Here is an 18,223-nt window from a genome sequence, read left to right on the forward strand (position 1 = left end):
TAATGTGCCCAAGAACTGAGCATCTGAGTTGAGATTTGGCAAGACAAAATAATAATAATAATAATAATAATAATAATAATAATAATAATAATAATAATAAATGAAATAAATACTCCTTATGATCTAATTTTCATCATAACAGGCTGCTTGCTGAGTTCACAGAAAGACAAGTCAATAATTGCCCGAAATCACTTTTAAAAGAAGATTATCCCAAATTACAAGTAAGAACCACACCTTATTTGGATCACCCCCAACCATACTCTCAGACCCATCTGGACCACTAGCAAGCTCTTTTTCTTTCATGCAAGCTCCCCCATATTTTTACAAGCATATAACCATGAAGCCAAGTGGTTCATCGTGCAAGAGCACACATAACCCCCTCTTCTCTACCCCAAGACATCACACAGTTCTAAGGGGGAAAATATTTTTAAATAACTGGGAAGACCAGGATGCCTCAAGAAGTGTCACCAAAGAGCAATCCACAAATCACAAGAGGCACCCAAGATTACACCCAACTAGCTCCACTATTATTATACACACTCTTATGCAGAGCGGTGTCAGTTTAACCATAAATATATCAAGGTGTCAGCTAGGACTGCAAAAAGAAGACACAGCATAAGGGGTAGGGTCTTAGGTAAAGGTGGAGATTCAAATCACCACTCAGCTAGGTAACCTCAAACCAAATCTAATCTGCACTGCAGAAAAAAATGCAGTTTGACACTGCTTTAACTTCCATGGCTCAATGTTATGGAACTCTGGGATTTGTAGGGTTTTATTTTGTTTTTATTTTTAATTATTTAGCCTTCTATGTCAGAAAGCTCTGGTGCCTGCACAAACTACAAATCCCAGGATTCAAATGCATGCTGCCATGACAGTTAAAGTGGTGTCAAACTGCATTATTTTTGCAGTGCAAATTAGATCCCAGTCACAAGCTCACAGCCTCATCTACTTGTTAGTGTGATACAAGGATGAAACAGTTGAGAGTGGCGGACCAGTGCAGTTCCTCACTTTCCAGAAAAGAAAGACATAATTATAGGCAATTGGCAAATACAATGCCAGCTCTGGCACACCAGAAAGGAAAAAAATGCTGATCCCCACACCAGATATTGTTTTCTTTGTTGGGAGATGGTTTGCCATTACCTTCTCCTCTGAGGCTGAGAGCGTGTGACTTGCCCAAGTCACCAGTGGGTTTCATGGCCCAGTGGGAAATCGAATCATTGTCTACAGAGCGGTAGTCCAATGCTCTGTACTATGCCATGCTGGCTTTCTCAAAGGGGAACTGTGGTCCAAAACACAGTGCAGAAATAATCCAGTTTGAGACGACTTTACCTGCCCTAGATCAGTGCTAGGGAATCTTGGGAGTAATAGTTTACTCTACCAGAACTCTCTGATAGAGATGGCTAAATGTCTAACAAAACTACAGTTCCCAGAACTCCTTAGTAAAGTGGTCTCAAACAGGATTATTTCTGCACTGTGTTTTGGACTCAAGAACCTATAAAAAAGCCCCACTCCAGCCTCTGCAGTGTATTAAGTGCTTTACAAAAGTTGAAAGTGGAGCCTGGCCTTGGAGGAATTTCCCCTAAGACAGAAGTGAAGAAGAAAATAGTTAATTAAGGTTTTATCTGAGCCAGAATCCCACATGGCCTCTTTTTTTAAAAATATGCCTTTAAGCACATAGTAGTACAAAGACCACATGCTTGTGAGGAAAAGTGCCTTGTTTCACCAATGAGTAAGCCTAACCACAAAGGCTTCCACACACACACACATACACACAGAGGAGACATAAATCCAAGATGAAGGAAGGTATTTGGGTGGGGGAGAGGCCAGGACTGAAAACACACCTCCCAGACAGGCTTGAGCTTGTTCCATGCTTAAAATGCCTGCAGACCATCATTAACAAAGGACACAGCCATTTTAGTGTCCTCCAGTAAACAAGTGGATCATGAAAGAAAGAAGATGGTAGCATCAGCTTGCCTAGACTTGAGCCTACTTCCTCAGAGTCATGTTTCAACTGAGGAGGTAGGCTCAAGACTAGAAAAGCTCATGCTGCCAACCTCTTTGGCAGGAAAGCTAACTGGCGCTTCAGTTTCCCTCCTCCTCTACCAATCCAGTTTGCCCAGGAACTAAGGAAGAGCCCATTTTAGCCCCAACTTGCCCAATAATAGCTGGTACAGTGGTTGGAGTGTTCAGCTGCAGCTCTGGAGACCAATATTTGAATCCCAGCTCAGCCATGGAAGCCCACTGGGTGCCCTTACTCAGGTCACTCTCTCAGACTCAGAGGAAGACAATTGCAAACCCTTTTAGAGGTTTGCCTTAGTGTCAAAATAAGTCAAGAACACTGAAGGCACACAACACACACTTGAAGGTCCAAAACACACTGCAGAAATATCCAGTTTGAGATTGCTTGAAGTGCCCTGGCTCAATGCTAAGGCATTCTGGGAGCTGTAGTTTTCTCAGACATTTAACCTTCTGTGTCTGAGAGCTCCGGTGCCACAAGGATCCACTAACCCTGAGCCAGGACAGTTCAAGCGCTCTCAAACTGGATTGTTTCTGCAGTGTGTTTTGGACCCAAGAAGACTTTTAGCGACCCTGTGAATCTCACAGGGTTTTCTTAGGCAACTAAGTCGGCTCCTAAGAAAGCTATTTTTCTTTCCTAAGGGGAAAAAAACCTAAGGTGAAACAAGGCCCATCAGCCCAAAAGTTTTACCTCATGAGCAGTGTGGCCAGGTATCCTCACCACAAAGGAGGACAAGGCCCCACAAAATGGAGAGCATTCAAGGAAAAAGGAGGACATGATCAAATGAAATGCTGAAAACACTCATAGGATCTCATTTAGTCTTGCTCAAACTGGGGAACGTGACCAAAGAAAAGCTAAAAAAACAGTCCTATAAATGTAAATTCATGCTTCTTAGTCATGCTCAGTAGGGAAGGCATGACCTTAAAATACTCACAGATAAAGCCATGGTCCTTAGTCTGGCTCAAAATGGAGGAGACGAACAAATAAAGGGTCAAAACACTGACATAAATGCTCCTTAGTCCTGGTCAAAATGGAGGGCATTCCAAAATAGAAGGTAAAAACACTCATATAATAAAAGTAAATTCATGGCTCTCAGTCATGTTCGAAATGGAGGATATGATCAACTAAAAGCTAAAGACACTCACATAAAGATAAATTCATGCGTCTTAGTCTTGCTCAAAATGGAGGACATTCCAGAATAAACGGTAAAAACACTCAGAAATATAAATTCATACTTTTGTGTCATGCTTAAAATAGAGGACATTTTGAAATTCCTCCTGGACAGAAGGTGGAAGTGTAGGACATGTCCTGGGAAAGGAGGACTTCTGGTGAGCCTGGTTTTACCCCACAAACAAAGTACCTTCTCCATCGAGTCAGGCTGAAGGGAGCACAAAAGCAATGGTTCCTATGTGCAACTTTAAAAAGTATTTTGGTGAATGCATTACTAAAACAGTATTTTTTAAAAAGGGGCTCTTCTCAACCTCCTCCAAGTGATGCATGTGTGGGACCTTGGGCAAGAAGTCACACTCTCTCAGCCTCAGGGGAAGGCCATGGCAAAAACCCCTCTGAAGAAATCTTACCAAGAAACCCCCATGATATAAGCCAGAAATTACTGGAAGGCACACAGCCATCTATAGATGGAGGGAGGAAAGGTCCTGGAAAAGGAGGACATGCCTGGTCCCTCCCTCTCTCTCTCTCTTTGGACAGGCGGAGTTTCCGGGGGAACTTTTCCAGCTCAGTCAAGATTTCTGAACTCGCATTTATGATCAGGGCTAAGGAGTAAAGGACTAAGAGGTTTTCACATGAGTAGGAGTAACATTCACACTGTCAAGGAGCCACTGCTCCTCTGCCCTGATTTACAGGAGTGCCTTTTCTTTTTAACCTTTTAGTTTGGAACGTCCTCCATTTTGAGCCAGACTCAAAAATGTCCTCCATTTGGAGCCTAAGGATGAATTCACATTTATAGGACTGTTTTTCCCCCTTTTACTTTGGAATCTCCTCCATTGTGAGCCTGACTCAAAAAAAATGAATTCACATCCACAGGCTTTTGTTTGGTCCTGTCCTCCATTTTGAGCCTGACTCAGAAAGCATGAACTTACCTTTCTGGGTTAGCGGATTGAGCTTTCACTTTGTTGGCTGGCTCTTTGCTATGGGATTCTGGGAGTTGGAGTTTGTTGTAAACTCCAACTCCCAGAATTCCATAGCAAAGAGCCAGAAAAAGAGTCAAAGCGGTGCCAAACCAGGTTATTCCCCCAGTGTGGATGCAGCCACAGCTCTCTTCCTGGATGCCCTCCCTCCATTTAAACCAATGGGACGCTCCTAGCGCGCGCGAACCAGGATTAGCAGCAGCAGCCGCAGCCTTCTTACCTGCAGCTCTAGAGGCACCAAGGAAACAGTGACCTTCCTGAGTCCGCGCGCCGCAGCCCAGGAAGGCAAAGCTCGCAGCTGCACCATTTTGCAAGGAGGGCAAAAAGCAATGGGCAAAGTAGTCGCCACGCGCCAAAAAAGGGGAGGGGGGGTCTCGCGCCAAAGCCTCTCCGAATGGAGCGGGAGGGGCAGGGGCGGGGCTTGCCTCCTGCCAGGTCCTGGAAGGGTCAAAACAACAAAAAAGGAGAAGCCTGGCTTTTTTTTTTTAATTTTTAGTATTCTCCTCGCGCCCTTTTCACTCATTCATTCCCTTATAGAAGGAAAGACAAGGGAGAAGGGAGGACTTTTTTTTCTTTCTAAACTCCAGAGTGGTTTTTGTGGTGCTGCCAGGACCCAACTCAGTGGCGCGAAATAGTAATGAGGAGTTTGCATTAGAAAGGGAGGGATGCCTTGCTGCTGAGGGGAGAAAGACACTCTGCCCTGAGGCATCTCTCTTTAGTCTTAACATGCAGAAACTTAAGATGGGAGGACCTGAGGCATTCTCAGGCCACACATTGCAAGTGTTGACCAAATAAGTGCTACAAAAAACACTCACATAAATATAAATCCATGCTTCTTAGTCATGCTCAAAATGGAGGGCATTCAAGGGAAAAATGTAGGACATTATAAATAAATAATACAACTTTAAGCATCCAGTGGAATAACGAAACTATATATCAGCCACCTAGAAATCTATCACACTGTCAGAATGTTGTAAAGTAACCAGAGGAATTCATATACCTCAGGTTTTACAAAACTTACATCATAAACTACAAAAAGAAAACCCTATGCCTTCTTTAAAGGGACTTGCATTTGAATTTTGTGTTAGTTTCTGATTGTTCCCTTCATGATTTGTTAGGCCTTAAAGATTGGGATACCTCACATTATGGTTACTTTATAATATTATTATTATTATTAAGCTTTATTTATATAGCACTGTAAATTTACACAGCGCCATACACACAATTAAAATAGATAAAATAAATCTGCCTATGGCAGATTAAAGAAAAATAATGCATATTAATTAAATAATACATAGTACATAAATAATACAGTAATATTATTACTGTATGGTGGATTTCTAGATGGTTTATGTAGTTTCCATTATTCCATTATGGATGCTTAAAAATGTATTATTGTAGTAAGCACATGCAATTGATGGTTTAAAGAGGTTTTTGTAGTGTTGTTAAGTATTCACACAAGTATCTGACTTTCCTGGTTAATCCTTTTTTTTTTGTTACTCAGTTTAGAGACCTTTTGTGTGTAATTGTACATATCCTACTGCATTTTCCTTTTTGGGAGGAAAACCCACCCACACCACTCTTAACAAAACACAGGCAAAAGTTTCTAGCACATCTGGAGGAAGGGAAACGATTCTTGGAGGGTGGAAAGTTCTAGTTTTATTTTAACAAAATAGCTTTTAATTGCTTTCCACAAAGAAAGAGTGACCAGGTGTCCTCCTTTTCCAGGACTTGTCCTCCATTTCAACCTCCTGTCTGGGAGGAATTCCAAAATGCCCTCCATTTGGAGCATGATTAAAGCATGTTTTTAGCTCTTATTTGGTAATGTTGTCCTACATTTTTCTTGAATGACCTCCATTTTGAGCATGACTAAGAAGCATGAATTCCTATTTATATGAGTGTTTTTAGTGCTTATTTGGTAATACCGTACATTTTTCTTAAACGTCCTACATTTTGAGGTGCCTTGTCCTCCTTTGTGGTGAGGACATACCTGGTCGCCCTTCATAAAGATGACTGTATTTTGACTAAAATACAAAATCCACAAAACAGTGATACCTTTATAAGTTGCTTCAGGGGTGATCTATAGAAAGGGTGAAAAGTTATTTTTGTTCATTACTTCTCCATTCAGGATGAGCAGTTGTCCTCACCTCACTGCAAAGGAGGACAAGGCACTGTAAAATGTAGGACCTTCCAGACAAATTAAGGATAGGACCAAAGAATAGCTAAAAACACTCATATGAACATAAACTGATGGTTCTTAGTCATGCTCAAAACAGAGGAAATGTTGGAACTGTATAAGTGAATAGAAGGTTAAAATGGAGGAGAAAAGGAGGCGCCTGGTTTTCTGCACCAAGGATATATATGTCCAACAACGTCTTTTACATAAACCTTAACATTACACAGTTAACAATTCAGCAGAAACAAGTATGCCTTTTGACTTGCCTTCAATTACATGTGACGAAATGTGCCGTAGCCCTGGAAAACCTATCCCAAATAAAACCTGTTACAAGGTCTCATAAGACTTAAGTTTTGCTACTGTAGACTAACACTATAAAACACTCATTTCTCTATAAATTTTTGACTTCAATAAGTAATTTTTTAAAAAAATTAGCATGAACGTAAAAGTTGTGACACTTCTAGAGTTGGCATATCCTAATACAAAATATGTTGCGCTCTGTGGTGAGGAAAACCATATTGCTGAAAATATGGAAAATCTGCACACATTTAAATCTTCTTTGGTATACTTAACAGGAAGCCTGCTGCCAACGTACCTGACAAGTACAGCTCTGTATGTAGAGAGATCCTGTAGCACATTTGGGACTCGCTGAAAGAAAGAAGTTGGCAGCATGAGCTTTCCTAGACTTAAATCTACTTCCTCATGCACTGATAAGAGCTCCTGCTGGGTCTGGATGTAAATGCATCTGAGGAAGTAGACTTAAGTCTAGGAAAGCTCATGCTGCCAACTTCTTCCTTTCAGTGAGTCTCAAAGGTGCGACAATATCTCTCTACATACTGATTCTACAGACTAACACAGCTATATCTTTGAAGTCCAGCTCTGGTACATTTCATTGTCATCCTGGTTCTCTAGCATTTGCTAGCAGTGATGGGGAATCCAGGAAAGTCAGGCCTGGCTGCATGTGTGTGGCGCAGGGATAAACCACATAATCTGTAACGTGAAGCAAAAATAATCTGGAAAGCAGAGATCTTGCACAGAAACAACTCACAATAGAACGCAGGCAGCATGAAAAGTCTCTGTGTGGGTTATTATTGCTTGTGTGAGCATGCAGCAGGCTGACATGTAAAAGAATCTCCATTTTAGGTAAGCCCTTAATTACATACTTACCTGCACCAGTGGCTGCTTAGAGAGTGCAGGCAAAAGCAAATGAACTAAAAACTTTCCTCTGGAGATTAGACTAGCTTTTCCTTCTCTTCAATCCGCTTTAACTCAAGAATGCTTTTCAACTAGCAGAGAAAAGGGAGTTCTACTGTTACAGGTTAAAGTGATTTAGCTTCCGAGAAACCTATCACTATTCACACATGTTTGCAGCAGGGCAAGCAGGAGAAGGATGGTCTAGAATCAATATACTTCAGCTATCAACAAATTGGATATTAGAAATATTGTGGGAGAAATGCAAGCAAATAAGCAGTACTGTAACGTTTGTTAAGTGACACTGGTCTCAATCTGAGATTAAAGAAAGAATAACATAACGGTTTAATTTAGGTTTATGCTCTTGTTGTTTATGAGCCACAGTTCCTGCTAAGGATTTTTTGCAATTGCCATGCTCCAAGAGCCCTCTTTATTTAAAGGGAGTTTATATCAACATCACTAGGAATAAAGCCTTGATTTAGTTCTTTTCCTTAAACAGTTTTCCTTCTTGAAGAAAGGTCTGCAAAACATACCTATCCTTTTGCTCCAAAATACACATATTTTGTGTCACTCCATTTGAAATGCCACAGATCATCTGGTAAACTGCAGACTCTCTAGCGTTACACATGGTTAACTATCTGTTTTGAATGGTACATCTGCTCTGTAGAAATAATGCACTTTGGCACCATCCTATGGAATCCTGGGACTTCTACTTTTACAAGGCCTCTACCAAAGAGTGCTGGTGCCCCACAAAACTACAAATCCCAGGATTCTGTAGTATGGAGTCATGGCAGTCAAAGCTGCATTATTTCTACAGTTCCACTCTAGTTCTGATTCATAATTTAAACACAACTGATCGTTAACTGACAAATAAGATTATTGTTCTTTGATTAATGATACACCAGGAAGAAAACATAATTGTCCTGTTGCAGGAATGAGAACTCAAGTCCCATGAGCCTTACTGGCTAGGGTTGATGGGTGTGTCAGAGGGTGGAGGAGGGTGAGCAATCGGGTTGGGGTCCTGCCATGGAGGATGACACCCCGGAGGACCCAGAAGGAGCCCAAAGTGGGGAAGGAGGGCCCGCAGAAGGCGAGCCAGCTGTGCCCAGGGCGGAGGCCAAGGAGGGGGCGGGGTTAGGCGATAGAAAAGGGGAAACGCTGGAGTCGGCAGGGGGGCGAGGAGTGGAACATAGGGGCCCAGAGACGCCACAGAGGGTGGGAGAAACCGGCCACAAGGCCGAAGTAGAGACCTGGGTGTGGGACGCCTTCTCGGCGGAGATCAACCAGCGGCACTTCCAGGGCCACAGGACGGGTCCAGGAAGGAGAGTAGCGCCACGACCCTCAGTGGAGAATTGGTGGCCCTTCCGCGTACATCTCACGGGGGACGACCCAGAGCCTTACCAAGCCCGCCTGGTAATCAATCCCGGTCCACATTTGTTGTGGGACATAAGGGGAAGGTGCTGGCCACCAAAGCGCGGGTCCCGAGGCCAGTCTCGAAGGGGTCCCGCTGACGCCCTGGAGGACTCAGACCCCGAAGTGCCGTAATCAGCCCAGTAAACTGGACTGTAAGCTGGCCACACTGCAACCAGGACTTTAGTTTCTGTTATATGTTTAAGCGGTTAAGTAACCTGTGCTGTTTTGTTGCCTTCAGGCCTGCATTTGTGTTACATTAAAGTTACTTGCAGCATCTACCTGCCTCCTAGCCATGTATCATGGAACCCATGGGACCACCTCTCCCCGCCGATGGGGCTTGGGGCCTGGCAACAGGGTGTTATAGACTAGCAACAAACTGGAGAACCACACCACTATTTGGCAGGGACATTCCCAATTAATCCTCTGTCGTCCCACATTTTAGCTGCTTTTAAAATGTCCCAGTTTCTCTGCCCTCCTCCCATTTTCACACTTTTTCCTCAGCGTTTTTCCAGCACCGTTGTGTGGCTTCGCAGGGGGGGTTGTGGGTACCACGGAGGGATTCTTCCCTGGCATACATGGATTCATAGCTGTTTATTGTTGAACAAGATCTGCAGTATGTCACAGTGATGCAAATTTGATTGACAGTTAATATAACATAAAAGTTGGCAAATAAACTTTTTATCCCCATTTTTTTCTGCCAGACTTTTTTAAATGATAAATTTGCCTAGCTTTTACTTTGTTGAGGCACAACATTTGCCTAGCTTTTACTTTGTTGAGGCACAACAATTTTAAAATATACATGCAATTAAATAAATTTACACTTGCAAATGTGTAATGGTCATTTTCTTCTTTCTGAGAGGTCACTGTTCTAATCTTAAAGGAATCATAACAAAACAAGGGCATAATTGCTGGTTATTTTAATATAACCATGTTCTGTAGCAGTTCAACTCTTCTTGGGCAGCAGAACATGGTTCGGTGCTTTTATGGGTACAGTATGCTAAAATCAAGTTATCTTCTGATTATACAAGATATATACTATCCCCTTGTACTCAAAATAATTTGTTAGACTGCTGTGCCAGACCACATACTCTCTTTATTAGAATTTCAGACAATCCAGCTATGTTCTCTTCCAGTCCCTTTGAATTAGTGAGGTTTTATATCAGTTCTGAAACATTTTTTACTTGGATATGGTAAACTACTGCTTCAACTGATCTTTATTAGTTTTATTGCCATGAACAAGTCCTATATAACTCCAGTGTCTCAAAACAAATTGATTTGAACTGTTAATCTTTGGGCAGTACATCAAAAAAGAAAAAAGGAAAAAAAAGGGGAAAGATGTGTGCAAATACACATCCACAAATGTTCGGAACAAAATCATATTTCTGAGACTGTCATTATGCTTTTACTCATGCAAAATGCCAAAAGACTCCCAGGTTGTATTTTTCCCCTCTTGCAAAAAAATAAAGGGGGGAGGGGGGAAAGGGGGAAAGAGTATATTTACTTATCTCTTTAAAAAGACACATCAAAATAATTAGGCCAAAGATCATCACAAGTGGGAGGTTTTTAAAAAAATAATTAAAATGCCTGCCTTTTGAATCTCAAACTCAGTATTCTTGGGAGTGAATTTATAGAGCACATCAGCAGGCTGTGGTTTCATTCTCTACGGCATCAATTGAGTTGGAAAGGAGAATTGTTCTAAGTAGAGCAACATACAGAGGTCATTGTTTTGAGTGATTTCTCACAGGAGGAAAAGGAAGAACAAAGTATGTTTGAGCAACTTCACCTCATTAAATCAGCTCAGCAAGTTGCTGGATAATGGTCAGTAGATGGTGGTTTTGATGTCTGCCCATGTAGGGTACCTACTCATGTTGCTGTCAGTGATTGTCAGTCAAATATGGCCGCCAACTTGCACTAGAGATAGGCTCTGGGGATGGGTTGCAACGAGTTAAAATTAAAGCAGCAACTTTATTTTCTTTTTCTTTTTTGATGGTGGTGGGGAGTGATACAATATTCTGACTAGAGAGACTGTAAGAGAGAAGGACTTATTTTAAGGCTAGAAACCTTGAGGCTAGTTATTTTAAGGCTAGTAACATTCAACTCAAATGAAAGCATGGTGGGGGGGGGATTAAGGGCAGGGTCATTTTTTAAAAACCACATACACACCAAAGCATCACTGCATCTAGCTAGAAATGAAAATGGTAGACCCCAGTAATTGTAATGACATTTTGGCAAGAATAACTGAAAATCTGGCAGTTTGTGTTTGGACTAAAATCTAATAATTCGTAGTGTTTTGTTAACAAATGTTTAATGTAACATCAGGGTGAAATAAGGTTACAGCCTCTGCCTTTAAACCTGTTAGCTAGGGTCAAGATTCTGCTTCTTGTTTCCCCAGCCCACAGACTTATTTGAAAGGAGCCATTTTGACAACATGGTGACACAACCATTAAGAGAGAATCAGAGTTGCCAAAAAAAAGAAAAGAAAAGAAAGATATGCTTTTAGTTTCTTCTTCCATATTTGATTTCTGAGTGAAAGCAAAAGAATATTGCATGTATTTGTGCATGCTCAGTAAACCATAGTTCCACAAATCATCCATGCACCCAGTTCAATTAAACCTGGAAGGCAAATGGCATGACAACAAATATTTAACTTTATGATCTTCCACTGTTTATAGTTCTTCCAGAATATGACAAGTTCTAAGAAAGCCTTTTGCTTTCTTTCTTAACTACCCTTAAATCTGGTATCCTTGCAAAATCCATGTCAAAGGTTTGTAGTATTTTTTGAGTACAAACCCCATGTTTTGAAGAGGTTCACTCCCTTGGACTGTGGATTTTTTTGGCCATTAGATGCACACTTTCATGTGGTGAGGGAGGGTTAAGTGTGTTAGAGAGGGTGAGAGTAATGCTGTCAGGAGATTAGACTCTGTCAAATATAGGATAACCCAGTATCAAATATTGCATTGCAAGGACACACTAGACTAAAAAGTTTTCTTCCTTCTCAAGGAGTAAAGACCGTATCAGCAGCGAAACACCAGAAGGGAACCCACTGGGTAGCAGAAATAATGAGAGGTGTTAATGGCGGAGGATCTCTTAGTAACAACAGCAGTTGCACTTTAGTGGGCAGTGGCAATTCAGTGAGAAGTCAAAGCCTTTCATGTCCGGCATCCATAGTTTTTTGTGAGTTTTTTGGTCTATGTGGCCATGTTCTAGAAGCCCGAAAAAGCAGCAGTTCTCTTTGCCTTTCATCTTGAAAACCTTATGATGAGACAATCCAAGAGGTAATGGCAGGAGATGAGAATCCCATGTCAGAAAGGACTCAAACAGCTACTGACAAAGAGCAAAGGACAAATATGAATCTAGTGGTGCAACTGGATGCAAGCCAAAAGGACGTTCAGCTGCTGATAGACCCTTATGTGAAAAGAAAGCCCAAAGCTGCACATGGACATGAAATGTGAGAAGCATGAATCAAGGAAGCTAGAAATCATAAAACAAGAATTTAAACATGTAAAAATTGCAGGACTTTTTTAGTGGTCAGTTGAGAGCAGGGGTATTGGTGAAGCATCGGGCTTACGGCCAGAACCACAACCATGATGTCATCTTCTGAGACCTCTAAACGTCCTCTGGAAGTCTTTGCAGGTTATGTTATTCCAGCTTCTATGATTTCCAGGCCAAATCCTGAGACCTAGGGACAGGCTCCATGAGGATGTCACAGGGTGTGGGTCCTAGTGATGTCCCAGTGGTACAACTCTGCTGATTCCATTAAATATTAGAAATCATGCATCAGTTATATATGTTCACCAGCAAATAATTCAAACACAGAGCAAATATTTCTGTAGGGAAGAAAACAAAAATAAGAACCATAGTTAAATGGGAAAGAAGCCAGCATGATGTGGTGGCTTGAGCATTGGACTACAACTCTGGAGACCACGACTCAAATCCTGGCTCGGCCATGTAAACCCTCTGGGTGATCTTGGGCAAACCACACTCTCTCAGCATCAAAGGGTGGCAATGGCAAACCCTTTCTGAAGAAACTCGCCAAATAAACCCCTTGATAGGCCTTATGGTTGCTATAAGTCAGAAACAACTTGAAGACACACAACAACAAACAACAAGACAAAAGGGATGTTTACAGATTCGGCCCCTCTCCCAGCATCTGCTTCATACACCTATACACCAACACCCCCCCCCCCCAAAAAAAAAACCTTCATCCTACAGGCTTGGGTGTAATGGCAATTATATTCCAACTAGAGGAAAAAGGCAGGAATTCAAGTCTAGATATGAAGCAATAACAATGAAAACAATGATTACTACTACTTTTATTATTAGAGTTACCCAGACAAGAGCATCCCAGGGCCAAAATCTGAAACCCAAACCTCCTGTTGATGTCCTAGGGGATGGTTCCAGATGAGGTCCTTATGCATCATACATTAATCATCAACAACAGTTGCTCAGAAGTAATTAAAAAAGAACAGTAGGGGCCCATTCAACCTATTTATTTTATTTAATTTAGAGTTATTCTCCTCACCCTTTAGTTAAAAAGGCTCCCAGAGCAGTTTACAAATTCTTAATTTGATAGTTCTCTGTCCTAAAATATATGATCTAAATAGGATGGGACACACAAGGCATTGGAGGAGAGGATTAAGTCCAGCAGATGTTGGCCGCTGTTCTCTACCACCCTTTGCAGTCCATTCACACTACAAACATCCACTCTGTTCCATTTTAACTACTTTGCCCACATCCCATGGGATCCGAAGACTGGCAGCTTTGGAAGAAATATTTACATTTCCCTGGCAGGGAGCTTTAGTGCCTCCTCCAAACTTCAAAACTCCAGGATTTTATAGGATGTTGCCAGATTAGTTAAAGTGGGACTATAATGATATTTTTTAAACTGGGAATGGGCCCTAGGACTAACAAAAGAGTAAATATTTTTCTGGTTGAAATTTCTGTTTTGCAAGCCCTGCACTGAAAGTGAAGCGACTCACTTTCCTGCCTGGCTGGTAGCTCCACCAAACCCAGAAAGCACTCCTTTCCGCCAGCGTTCCAGGTGACCCCCCCCCCGAAGGTCACTTGGTGTTAGGCTTGCCATATCCCGGTTTTACCCGGGACAATCCCAGGTTTGGGACTCTGGGATCGTTCCAGCCCAATTTTGGCAATTTGTCCGGGCTCTCGCGCGCCTCTGCCGCACTTGCTGCAAGCCCACATCTCCTCCTCCTCTAGCCTTGGCCACAGGAGGAGCTGCAGGCTAGTGTCTCCAACTGCCCACAAGGGGCAGTGGCTGGCCCAGGGGAGGAGGAGCCCAGGTAGGCCTGGGCAGGGCTGTGGTGGTGCATCAGGAGGTTGGGGCCGCCACTGCCATTTGCCGTGCGTTTGCTGCGACAGCAGTGGCGGGGGAAAGAGAGAGGCCAGTGTAGGCTTCTCTCCTTTGGTGGGGGGGAGCTTCCCTCCTTTCTTTGGCTCTGCCAGCCACCCAGGATGGAGCCAAGGTGGGGGGGAAGAAGCCTGACCGAGGCCAGGCTGCTTTCCCTTCTTTGGCCCCACCGCCGGGGACGGAGCCGAGGGAGGGAAAGAAGCCTTCCCCTGAGAGGCTGAGATAGTGTGACTTGCTGCCCAGAGTCACCCAGTGGGTTTCCATGGCCGAGCTGGGGTTTGAACCCTGGTCTCCTATTGTCCTAGGCCACTACACCATGCTGACCCTCCACTGCACTTAAAGGTAATCAGGTTTTTTTTATTCTTGTGTACCTTCAAGTTGTTTTCCACCATATGGTGACCCTAAAGCAAACCTATCCTGGGGTTTGCTTGGCAAGGTTTGTTCAGAGGAGTTTTGCCATGGCTTTCTGCTGAGGAGGCTGAGAGAGTGTGACTTGCTTGAGCTTGAGGTAACCCATAGGCAGGGAAGTGAACCCTGGTCTCCAGAGTCCTAGTCCACCACACAAAGCTGCATCTCAAACTTCTATCCAGGAAGAATGTTAAAATGTCCTCCATTTTGAGCATGCTTAAGAAGCATGTGTTTATATTAATGATTTTTGAATTTATTATTATTTTTGCTTTTAGTGCCCTCCATTTACAAAATATGTCCTACATTTGGGGACAATTTTTGCCCTACATTTGTCCTACTTTTTTACATTTGTCCCGGTTTGGAGGTAGACAGTTATGGCAATCCTAGGTGTGGTCCACAACCCCTAGTGACACCCTGAATGTAGATGCACCCCTAAGATGGAAGAGCACTAGATCTCGAGTAATTTCTGAACCTTTTCTAGAGACAAGGAAGATAGAAAGGGTTTTTAGTGTATTTATATATGTTTTTAAGTCAAAGAGTAGCAGCAATACATTCTGGGGAAGCAGACGTGGGAGGAAATCTGGGCAAGCCTTGCTATTTTCCAGAAGGTCTAAGATTCTTCTTAACCTTTTTTGAAGTTCTGATTGATTTAACTCTAGGCAATGCTGTGGGGAGGGCGGAGGGCACAGAACAAAAGGAAACAAAAACCTCCATACCTCCCTCCCTCTCAAGCCCATGGATATTCTTCAACCAGTTCCACCTCCTGCCCCTCTGGCCTTGTTAATGTTGTTAAGGAAAGTTGTAGAAGAGAGAAGGTTAAGAGGTGATAGGCTAGCTATGTTTAAATATTTGAAGGGGTGTCATACTAAAGATGGAGCAAGCTTGTTTTCCGCTGCTCCAGAGAATATGACATGGGATGATGAATGCAAACTACAGGAAAAGAGATTCCAGCTCAACATTAGGAGAAACTTCGTGACAGTAAAAGATGTTTGACAGTGGAATATTAAAATTAAAAATTTATTTTTAAAAAAACTGGAGCCTCTTTTTGTTCTCTTCCCTTTGAGCCTTGCCTCTGTAACTGCTCCATAGTCTTACTGCAGGATTATGTAAACACCACTGCCAGCCCACTTTAACAACCATCACTTGCGTCAGGTGAAGGAGATCTGTTTCGCTGCTCATCAGGGTGCAAAAAGGATGACATTTCCAGACCCTTCCCATCAGCAAAGCAAGGCTGTTGCAATGTCTTTTGCAGAAAATATTTTATTTTCTTGCCAGCAGGTTGGAGAGTTGCAAATGTCATCCTCCTTGTGTCTCACTTGACAGCTGAACAGATCGCCTTTACCTGATGTGGAATACTGATTATTATTTTTCTACATGGATATTTCTGTGCATATAATTTCTGCAGATATTATTTTCATCACAGAAAATGCTTTTTCCTGCGCATAAAATGCTCAATACACAATGTACAAATTTTATGCAGAATAAGTCCCAAACTGTGAAGATTTTTTTTAATCCAGGACTCTTCTCATCAGGGTTTCTTGATACAAAAAAAATGTTTGCCAACCATTTAAAAATACTGTAGAACATTTTTTTTCATTGTATACTCCTATGTTGTTGTTCTTGTGTGCCTTCAAGTCGTTTCTAAGTTATGGCGACTCTAAGGCAACCCTATCATGGTATTTTCCTGGCAAAGGCATTTGCCTTTTCCTTTTCCTTCCATTGAAGCTGAGAGAGTGTGACTTGCCCAAGGTCACCCAGTGGGTTTCCATGGCTGAGTAAGGATTTGAACTCTCCAGAGCTGTAATCCAATGCTGAAACCACTACTGTATATCATACTGTATAAAAGTCTGGTCAAGAAAACTCTGTTATAGGGTCACCATAAGACAGAAATTACAAAGTTGCACAACAATGACTCAAGATTGAAATGCAGCTCTGTTTACAAACAAACAAAAAACAGAGCTGTGTTTATCCTGTGAAAAATATTCTAGCCTATCCAGCTCCCTGACATGCTAGTGTTTGTATGCTTGTTTTGACATACAGGCAATTTGTTTGTACTAAAAGATCACATAGGCCCGGTACAGATGGGCAGGAAGGGACTGCAAGATGCCACCCCTTTCTACACCGGGTTGTTGCTGTGGCAACCACATGGGCACAGTAACAATCCACCACAAAAAGGAGATGCGAAAAGCAGCTACTTTCCGCACCGCTGCCAAAGCACCATTAGCGCCCTGGAGCAGTATGGTGACATCTTTTGTACACTGCCCTGTTTGGACATGGCGCACAAGACACGCCATTGGCACGCGTAGCATGTGGACACACTTGCGCCCAAAATGGCGCTGGGAGAGCGTGGAGCATGCAGATGCTCCATGCTCCTCAGCCCTAATTTCGGCCCCAGGCCACCACAAAGTGGTGGTCTGTACCAGGCCTTAGTTATGTGAGTTGTAGACTGAATCAAAGCTTGGCAATAATGCAAGTAATCATTATTATAAGTTATTATGAGAATATGATAAAATATTATGAGTTACAAGTAAGCAGTTGTACAATATAAGCTTTCTATATAATGAGGCTATAACAAAGGCACATTTCAAAAGTAGTATGAGTGGGAATTTTGGCATTTTGACAGTAATTTTCCAAACTTCGCCCACATACACACCCTCCTGTAACAAGTAACATAAAACCTCACCCCATCTTCTCAAGAGCAGTAAGTTACTTCTCAAACACTAAAATTATAATAGAGAGGAAGTACAGTGGGCCCTTACTATCTGCTGAGCTTTGGTTCCAGGACTCCCATGGATACCAAAATCCATGGCTATTCATGTCTGTTTAAATACAATGGAGTAGTAAAATGGCGTCCCTTATATAAAATGGAAAAATCCAGGTTTGTTTATTGGAATTTATATTTTTTGCCAATATTTTAAAGCAATGGATGGTTGAATCCATGGATAAAATGTCCATGGATACAGAGGGCTGACTGCACTTTTTATAAGTAATTTTCCAAGCTGTGGATTGAAATATCAAGCATTAGTAAGTATTAGGCCATACCTCCATAACTAGGGGCTACTGAGTTCTTGAAGTTTTAAAAAATAATTCTACATAAGAAGGAATTTATCAAGCCCAACTTTGGTAATCCATACAAGCATATCAAGCTCTGCTTATGTAGAAAGTCTCTCTTTCTACATACGTAGATTAGAAAGGTGCTACATAAGTAGTAGTCTCATCATCTCCCCATAAAAAACAATATTATCAACCTAATGACATATTTTCTGTAGGTGGGTTTCACTGTTTAAAACATGCATTTGAGATAATTAATGTGAATCCTTGAATTCAAAAACAGGGATCTCATTTAAATCTGTTCCAAAAGGATTATTCTCTCATTAAAAATAGCAATTTTGATGTTTTCCTCACCATTACATATTTCTTATACTTTTGCTCAGCTCTGTTAAGAATAATTCCAGCAGAAGATTGTAATTCCTAGCCAATCACCGATGTATGATTGTTTAATTTTA

The 18,223-nt window shown here is 42.0% G+C and overlaps 1 protein-coding gene across 4 annotated transcripts in view; it reads right to left on the bottom strand.

Annotated features, from left to right (window-relative positions):
• CDCA7 (cell division cycle associated 7) overlaps positions 1 to 8,083 on the bottom strand; it is a 22,772-nt gene extending 14,689 nt beyond the window's left edge. Inside the window, exon 1 of one of the 4 annotated variants that reach the window (XM_042480648.1) lies at positions 8,065 to 8,083. Coding sequence is in view for 2 of the 4 variants with exons in the window: in XM_042480620.1 (XP_042336554.1) it covers positions 4,385 to 4,471 (87 nt within the window). In the remaining 2 variants the exon portion in view is untranslated. Of the gene's footprint in view, positions 1 to 2,951; positions 3,188 to 4,116; positions 4,258 to 4,384; positions 4,542 to 8,064 lie in introns of those variants that run through there. The other 3 variants (XM_042480620.1, XM_042480638.1, XM_042480629.1) reach the window with 3 other exon arrangements.
• Between the last annotated feature and the right edge of the window lie 10,140 nt (positions 8,084 to 18,223).

This window comes from Sceloporus undulatus, chromosome 1, assembly GCF_019175285.1.
Source record: "Sceloporus undulatus isolate JIND9_A2432 ecotype Alabama chromosome 1, SceUnd_v1.1, whole genome shotgun sequence".
Lineage (NCBI taxonomy): Eukaryota > Metazoa > Chordata > Lepidosauria > Squamata > Phrynosomatidae > Sceloporus > Sceloporus undulatus.